The sequence below is a fragment of the Octodon degus genome, unplaced genomic scaffold, assembly GCF_000260255.1.
Source record: "Octodon degus isolate 3935 unplaced genomic scaffold, OctDeg1.0 scaffold00126, whole genome shotgun sequence".
NCBI lineage: Eukaryota > Metazoa > Chordata > Mammalia > Rodentia > Octodontidae > Octodon > Octodon degus.
Window position 1 is genome coordinate 1,937,326 of NW_004524702.1, and position 8,606 is coordinate 1,945,931.

Here is an 8,606-nt window from a genome sequence, read left to right on the forward strand (position 1 = left end):
GCCGGGCGCAGCGCCATCCCGTGGGGCCCTGTGAGCCCCCCGCGCCGCGGCACCATGGTACGCGAGCCCCGCGTCTCCCCTTCCCGGCCTCCCGATCACCGCGGCCCCGCCTGCGAGCGCACGGCCGGGGCGCCCTCGCCCCCTTCCAGTCCGGACGCCCGGTCCCCAGCGGAGCGCTTCCCCGCCCCGGGCTCGCGGGTTGAATTCCTGGGGTGGGGGCGCCGGCACCAGGCCGCGGTCCGCTCTCCCCGGGCCGGGGTGGCAGGGAGGGGTCGGGTGCCGCCGGCCTCGGCCACGTGGGCGCCGCACGCTCGGTCCTGGATCCGGGAGGGGGCTGAGGGCCGGGCGCGAGCTGCGGAGTGACCTTGGGCGGCCCCCGGCCTCTCTGGTCTGTCCCGAGGAGGGAACAGAGGCGGGGGCAGGAGTTGGCACCGACCTTGTCCAGAGAGGAGGTACCTTGAGAGCAGGAGCTGGTGCCCAAGCTGGCTTCGGGTGCAAGTGCGCATCCAGGCGCGGGGGGTGGGGGGGCTGGGGGGGCACTGGCACGGGAGGAGCGGCGCGGTAGGTGCCAGGGTTCATCCCCGGGCCTTCTGGGTGAGGCAGGTGTCTCAGGTATAGGGTGTTTCTGCCTCCACACGTGACCCCACACAGACACACTTGGCCAAAGAGCAGATGGCCTGAGGGCTTGACAGGAGGGCCAGCCCAGCTCCTGCTGTACCATAGTAGCCAGACATGGGGCTGGGCCAGGATGGGTGTGTGGCTGCAGCTGGCATGGCCTCATGGGGAGGGGCATCCCCAGCTTCAAGCAGTGGGACATCTGGCTGTGGTGGCCAGCACAGCTGGTGGCACTGTGAAGGGGGCACTGTGTCTGGCAGAGGGGCTGCCATTTGGGGACTGCCATTTGGCGTGGCCAGGCATCTGACCTTGACGACCTGGGAGCCCTTATCCAGGCCACTTCTCTCCCACCTCTCTGTCCATCCTGAGACCTTCCGGGGCCATGGGGAGAACCTAGGTTGCACCCTGACCCCTCCACTGAGGACCTGTGGGTGGTAGGGATCTTGGGCACCCCTGCAACTCCCTCCCCCGCCCCCCCCCAGCAGCTTCCTGCTTTGCAAGTCATCCAGGCTCTGAAATCCAGCCACATGGAGCTGTGTCCAGCCCAGCAGGAAGGGGCAGCCCTAACAGCTAGGAGGCCACACTCTAGACTGAGGACCTCCTCATTCTGAGCCTTGATTTCCCTGTCTTGCCCCGGAGGAGGTTGGGCCCACCGGATAAAGCAGAGTGAGTTAGAGGGGATGGGAGGGGCCTGGTGCCACATCCTAGTTATGTTGGCCCAGCCTGGGTGGCCAGCAGCTTCAGGACAGGAATAGATGGTGGCTTCAGGTTTGGGGGACAGATGTAGAGGGTCCCCAGGAAGAGGACACCCACAGCAGGGCCTGGCCATCCTGGAGTCATGGCGTGCCTACAGGAGGGGGTGTCTTCCTGCTGGCTGTGCAGGGCAGGTGGCTGCTTGTGGCTCTCTGAGGTTTACCCTGAGGCAGGCTCTCAGGCAGGGACCTAGGACTCAAGCTCAGCAGTCACTGCCCACTGCTGCCCACTCCAAGGGAGGACTGGCATGGGATAGCGAGTTTGGGGCTGGGGCTGGGGCTGGGACTAGGCTCGTGGCTGCGGTGCACACTTGAGGGGCCCGGCCACCAGGCCATGGGTCAGGACGGTGTGCAGGACGTGTCGCAGCTTGGGCAGGCTGCCTGTCCACGGCCTACCCGGGGAGCCCACTGTGTTTAGCCAGGCCTGCATGTCGTTCTGTAAATTTGCAGGGACCAAGAGTTGGAGCTCCTCAGGTAGAGGCCCTCAAGATGGGGCCAGGGCTTCTGCCTGCAAGCAAGTGACACAGATGACATATACTTCCCTTCACCTGCCCCTGTGTAGAGATCCCCCGGGGCTGGGCCTGGGGCCACAGGCGGTCTCTGGCCAAGTGGTAATGGCTGTGGGCTGCAGGACTAGGGTGGGGAGCTTGGGCCTAGGCCTGGCCTCCTCACAAAGGCCTCCCCTTCTGTGACCCTGGCTGCTGGGAGGTGAGGAATCCCTTTGTTACTGCCTGGCAGGTGGGGAGCGAGGGAGGGAGCCAGAGAGGGAGCCAGACTCAAGTTGGTGGGACCCAGGACCTGTGGGGAATGGGGTGCAGGAGGAAGGGACAGGCATGCTAGCAGGATCCTCCTGGAGCACTCCGTGCTCCCTGCATGGGCGCCACGGCCCTGGCCCCTCCCTGGCCTTCCTGCCTGCTTCCCCTGGAGGGTGACCTTGCCAGTCACAGAGGGAGAGCTGAGGTCCAGGAAAGTGGACGAACCGGCTCCCAAGGGGCAGGGTCGTGGGCTGGAACTCCATCTACCTCCTTGCCCCTATGGGGAGGGCTGGGAGGCGTCCAGAGGTGCCGCCAAGACCCTAAGCCCCTGTGCACCCAACAGCTGCTGGTTGAGAAGACCGACTCCCCGGCGGCCGAGTTCTCGCTGGTGGAGGACGTGGCCCTGCACTTTGCCTGCTTGATGGGCCGCCTCAACGAGCAGCGCCTGTTTCAGCCCGACCTGTGCGACGTGGACCTGGTGCTAGTGCCGCAGCACAGCGTCTTCCCTGCCCACAAGGGCGTGCTGGCCGCCTACAGCCAGTTCTTCCACTCGCTCTTCACGCAGAACAAGCAGCTGCAGCGCGTCGAGCTGTCCCTGGAGGCTCTGGCACCTGGTGGCCTGCAGCAGATTCTCAACTTCATCTACACGTCCAAGCTGCTGGTCAACGCCGCCAACGTGCACGAGGTGCTCAGCGCTGCCTCGCTGCTGCAGATGGCCGACATCGCTGCATCCTGCCAGGAGCTGCTGGACGCCCGCTCCCTGGGCCCACCAGGTCCCAGCGCTGCTGTGGCACTGGCTCCGCCAGCCAGCAGTTGCACCCCAGCCACACCACCCTACTACTGTGACATCAAGCAGGAGGCTGATGCCCCTGGCCTGCCCAAGATCTATGCCCGCGAGGGCCCTGACCCCTACTCTGTACGTGTGGAGGATGGGGCAGGTACTGCTGGGGACACAGTGCCAGCCACCATGGGGCCTGCCCAGCCCTTCTTCAAGGAGGAGAAGGAGGCCAGTGTGGGGGAGGCTGGTGGGGTGTGCAAGCTGGAGGGGGGCGAGGAGATGGAAGATGCGCTGGGCGCCCCAGGGACCTACGGCCACCAGGAGCAGTCCCAGATCATTGTGGAGGTCAACCTCAACAACCAGACGCTGCATGTGTCCACAGGGCCGGAGGGAAAGCCGGGGACGGGGGCCAGCGCAGCCACTGTGGTGCTGGGCAGGGAGGATGGGTTACAGCAACACTCGGAGGACGAGGAGGAGGAGGAGGAAGGAGAAGAGGGGGGCAGTGGAGCACAGGAGGAAGAGGCGGGTGGCAGTCAGGGAGAGGAGGAGGAGGAGCAGGAGCAGGAGGAGGGGGGGCAGAGTGAGGAGCAGGAGGAGGAAGAGGAGGAGGAGGAGGAAGGGCACAGCGAGCAGGACCCTGAGAGTTCAGAGGAGGAGGAGGAAGAGGAGGAGGAAGGGGAAGAGGAAGGGGAGCCCACCAGCAGGCAGGGCTCGGCAGGGCCTGGGGGGTGTCAGGCTGGCCAGGCGGACCCAACTCCTCACGGTCGCATGGCCACACGCTCCCGGGAGAGCACACGGCGTCGGGCTGCCTCTGAGCCTGAGCAGGCTGGGCGGCGTGGAAAGCGGCCAAAGCCCCCTGGGGTGGCTAGCGCCCTGGCCCACGCACCTTCAGCTGCAGAAGGGATAGGGGCCAAGGTGAAGCTAGAGGAGAAGCAGCATCATCCATGCCAAAAGTGTCCCCGGGTCTTCAACAACCGCTGGTACTTGGAGAAGCACATGAACGTGACGCACAGCCGCATGCAGATCTGTGACCAGTGCGGCAAGCGCTTCCTGCTAGAGAGCGAGCTGGTGCTACACCGGCAGACGGACTGCGAGCGCAACATCCAGGTGGGCGCCCAGCGGGCTCTGCAGTTGGCCTCAGGGCGCTTCTTGGGGCAGCCACAGGCACAGAGAGGCCTTGGCTCGATGGGTGGTGGGAGTGGGACTGCTGGAGACAGGCAGGGCTTGGCCAGCACTAGGCCTGCTGGGGGACAGAAGCACCACCCAGCACAGCTTCATGGGAGGAGGAGAGAGCTTTGCCCAGCACGGAAGCCACTTTTCATTCCCTGAAAAGATGTTGTGAAGCACAGAGTGTTCAGCTCCTTGGAGAGGCCAGGCTTCCTGGCCCAGGAGTGAGGGGCAGGATGAGGCATTAGGGAAGAGGCAGAAGAGCCTTGGCTCCCTGCTATGGGCCAGCGGTGAAAGTGCGCCAGCCTGCTTCCTGGGCTGGGAGCGAAGGCAAGGTGCAGGTGGGTGGGTGATAATTGCCTGAGCTAATTGCTCACAAGGCACCCCGTGGCCTGGGGCATCCCAGTCACCCAGACTGTCCTGTTCCTCTTGTCCACTAGGGCTGCCAACTGCCTCTTCCTGACACATGCCCATAAGGGGAGAACTTGCTCAGGTCCCAGCTAGATGTCCTGACCCAGCCTCTGCCAAGCCAGTCCTTGTGGGATCCTGCAGGGCCTGGCAGAACCGGGATGGGAGGAACAGGTCCTGCACCCACCCCACTGTAGGCCCAGCCATGCCCCTGGAGCCATCCCTTGGGGCTGTCCACATTGTCAGGCCCCATGGACTATGCTTGCCGTGGGCCACCTGCGTGCCCTCTTCAGGGAAGAAGGAAGGAGGGGCTGGGCCACCTGAGTGTCCAGGCGTCCAGTGAGTCACCATCCCCAGCTCCATGGACATCAAGGGCCTCTCAGCACACAGATGAAGTGGGGAAACGGGTCAGGGAGAGACAGTGGCTTGTTTGAAGTCACACAGCCATGTTGCCCTGCAGTGTGTGACATGTGGGAAAGCCTTCAAGAAACTGTGGTCCCTTCACGAGCACAACAAGATTGTGCACGGCTATGCAGAGAAGAAGTTCTCCTGTGAGATCTGTGAGAAGAAGTTCTACACCATGGCCCACGTGCGCAAGCACATGGTGGGTAAGTCGGGGCCTGGGCAGCCAGGCAAGATGCCCCTGCAGGCAGACGGCTGGAGACTTACGTCCAGGGCGACAGGAAGGGAGGGGAAGGCCCCTTGGGCCTGGGGCGTTGGGTGTGGGCTGCCAGGCTTTGGGGCCAGATTGGCCCTGTGTCATGACTGGGGTGACCCCACCTTCTCTGTGCCTCTGATTCTCTCCTTCCTGCCCTCTCAAGACAGCTGGGTCATTTCTGCACACAGGAGTCCCTAGGCAGATGCCACACTGGTTGGGTATATGGTGTTCTATCCTTGCCTAGTTTGGGCTAAAACTTGACAGAGGGGTGTCAAAGGTGGATGTCAGGGATTGGCCAGGCCCTACCACCCTCCCCATGGGGAGAACAGCTGCCCCTGCTATATGGATGAGCCAGGTGTATGTTGGGTAAACCAGGGCCATTGTCTACTCCAAGGTGGCTGGGTTCTCCACGTCTCTGAGTCTCTCCTGGGTCCACTTGCCATGGGTGGGAGTGCAGCCGCTGCTGGACAGCTGTATGGGTCCCCAGGGGCTCCGCCATGATGACCCAAGTGCTGTGAAAATGCTGGCCTTGGACCCGGTGCCACGGTCATCCTCCAGAGAAGGACAGTGTCCCTAGGCTGTCCCCAGTGGGGTCTGGACCCACAGGGGGCATGGGCAGGTATTGACCAGCTGTGATGACAATGGTGCCCCCCCCCCGCAGCCCACACCAAGGACATGCCCTTCACCTGTGAGACCTGCGGGAAGTCCTTCAAGCGAAGTATGTCTCTCAAAGTGCACTCGCTGCAGCACTCAGGGGAGAAGCCCTTTCGGTGTGAGGTAACCCTACGGCCTTGCCTGCGGGGGTTCAGTGCAGCTACAGAGGCGGGCCCGGCGCTCATGGCCAGCTCCTCACCTGTGTAGACGCGAGGGGTGTCCCCACCAGGTGGGGCATCTGGGTGAGCTGTGCCTGGATAGGGCAGGGCAGATTCTGAGGGGTGGGGGTGGGGAGGCAGAGATGGAGGCAGAAAGGTGGGGACCAAAAGACCTCTCAGCCCTGGAACGTCTCTTGCTGCCTGCAGCCTGTCCTCACCCACAGTAGCTCTCACCCAACCCTAGCCTCTGATCCCCTAGTCCTGACTTACTGGCCCTAACTGTAAATCCCCATCCCTGACCCCGAATGCTAACATCCTATGCCACCTAACCCTAACCCTAAACCTACCCCCAACCCCTGGCTCTAACTCTACTCCTAACCCCCTAACTACAACCCTAATCCTTGGATCCTAACCCCCTAACCCCAACCAACCCCTTAGCTCTACCCACCCCCCAGCCCCAGTTCCCTAACTCTAGATTTTCCATTCTAACTCGATTCCTGAACCCTAACCTGGAGCCCTGGTCCTAATTCTCCCTCTCGCTCCTCGCTCCTCGCTGACTGAGACCCCCGCCCCCCAGAACTGCAGCGAGCGCTTCCAGTACAAGTACCAGCTGCGCTCCCACATGAGCATCCACATCGGGCACAAGCAGTTCATGTGCCAGTGGTGCGGCAAGGATTTCAACATGAAGCAGTACTTCGACGAGCACATGAAGACGCACACGGGTGAGGGCCGCGGCCACCCTGCTCTGCGGGACCAGGGGAGCCTGGGCGGGATGCGGCCACCCCCAGGGCCGCGCGTGACCCCGCCCCCACCCGCAGGGGAGAAGCCGTACATCTGCGAGATCTGCGGCAAGAGCTTCACCAGCCGGCCCAACATGAAGCGGCACCGGCGCACGCACACCGGGGAGAAGCCCTACCCGTGCGACGTGTGCGGCCAGCGCTTCCGCTTCTCCAACATGCTCAAGGCGCACAAAGAGAAATGCTTCCGCGTGAGCCTGCCTGCTGCTGCCTCCACGCAGGGCCCAGGGCTGGGCCCGCCTCCCTTCCCCACAGGGCCTGGCACACACCACTGAGACCAGGCCACCTGGGCCCCTGGGCCTCCCACGCCCTCTCCACCGCTCCTGGAAGCCTCGACTCCTTTGTTCAATTTTTATTTTTGGAAGTGGAGGGGGTTTGCAGCAGCTCTCCGGGTCAGAGGTGCTGTTGGCTGCAGCTGGGGAGACCAGGGGCCTGGGGCAGCCCATGTGCCCTGCCTTTCCACTGCTCCTGCAGGCTCTGGGGGAGTCGGAAGTCCAGCCAACTGGAGGAAATGTGGGCTGATTAGAGGGCCGTGGACACAGAGGCAGGGCTGGAGCTGGATCCTGGGGCTGTGGGGCCAGAAGTGTCGCTAGCTCTGTTGAGCGGGGCAGATGGGGCTGGCCCCCAAGGGTTTACCCTGCTCCATGACAGCCCTGCCATCTGGCAGAGGGGTCCTCAGCCTGTGCCCACTGCCGTGAGGGCCCCAGAGGTTGCTGGCCTCTGTACAGCAGCCACATCCTGGGCGGCAAATGCGTGGCTCCCCCAGCGCTAGGACTGCTGCGACCTCAGGGGCAAGGCCCAGCAGGAGGCTGGGGGAGCCTGCAGGGATCCTAGGTGCTACCGTAGGGCGGGTGGTGCAGCTGCGCACAGAGCACCTGGCCTTCTCCAGCCGCAGAGGCTGCACCCCGCCCCCCCGCGCCGGGCCTCCGCCCCATCCCTTCCAGGCCTCTCCAGAGGGACAGGGCAGTGCCCACACCCTCTCTGCGGGGGAGCTGCATGTCCAGGCCCCGGGAGGGCGGAGTCCAGCCTGCGGGCAGGGCTGACCCCTGGAGGCCAGCACTAATAGGATAGCCTTTTCTGTTGTCATTTAACGTCTTCATTCCTGCCGAGAAGGGCGAGAAGGTTCCACAAGCTACACATCTCCCTAGCTAAGCTCTTCCTGTCATGTCCATGAAGTTTTGTTTGTTATACTCTTTGCACCTTACACCCCACCTCCCCCCACTACCACCTTCCAGGCACAGCAGGTGTGGGAAGAGGTCTGAGCCCGGGGACTCTGGACCCTCAGCGCTGGGGCAGGGGGCTGGGGACATTTTAATCATCAATAAACAAAGCACTTTATTCTCTACAGACGTGGGCATGCCCAAGGTACCTGAGTGGTTTGCAGACCTGTCCCGGGCTCCGTGGTGCTGGCAGTTGTTGGGGGTGGGGTGCAGAGGGTGCCTGCAACCCCAGGCACCTGTGTCCTCCGGGCCCCAGGAAGGAAGGAACATGGTGGCCCTGCCACCCATGGAGCCCAGGCTAGGGTTCCAGCAACCTGCAGGCTCCCCTTTAATGGAGACTTTTCTCCCCTGCACCCCTTGATCTCTGCGCTCTGGTGGTGTTCCCAGGTCCCCTCCTCTCCTACGTGCTTGGTCCTTCCTCTGGCCTCAGCGCCTGAAGCTCTTTAGAGTTTTTTTCTAAAAATTTGATCTCGTTTCATGGGCTGTGGGCAGGAACCTTGGAGCTCCCCAACCCATCCCTGGCACCTGGCTCTCCTCAGAGGCAGGACAGCCTTGAGGGAGTCCAGGTCTGAAGGACACCCTTAGCAGACAGAGGCCAGGGTAGAATGGGGGAGCTGGGCGACTCCCTGTCCCCAGGGCTGGGC

At 63.4% G+C, this 8,606-nt stretch overlaps 1 protein-coding gene across 3 annotated transcripts; it reads left to right on the forward strand.

Annotated features, from left to right (window-relative positions):
- Positions 1-6: 6 nt before the first annotated feature.
- Zbtb47 (zinc finger and BTB domain containing 47) lies at positions 7-8,089 on the forward strand. 3 transcript variants are annotated; one of them, XM_023700712.1, is made up of 6 exons: positions 7-57; positions 2,466-4,007; positions 4,936-5,083; positions 5,795-5,910; positions 6,523-6,667; positions 6,764-8,089. In XM_023700712.1, exons 1-6 carry the CDS (start codon positions 55-57, stop codon positions 7,015-7,017), a joined length of 2,208 nt encoding a protein of 735 aa, XP_023556480.1. In that variant the 5' UTR covers positions 7-54; the 3' UTR covers positions 7,018-8,089. The 3 variants fall into 3 exon arrangements, with proteins under 3 accessions (XP_023556480.1, XP_023556482.1, XP_023556481.1); XM_023700714.1 differs by lacking the exon at positions 7-57 and adding an exon at positions 357-452; XM_023700713.1 differs by lacking the exon at positions 7-57 and adding an exon at positions 1,112-1,281.
- The last annotated feature ends 517 nt before the right edge of the window (positions 8,090-8,606 follow it).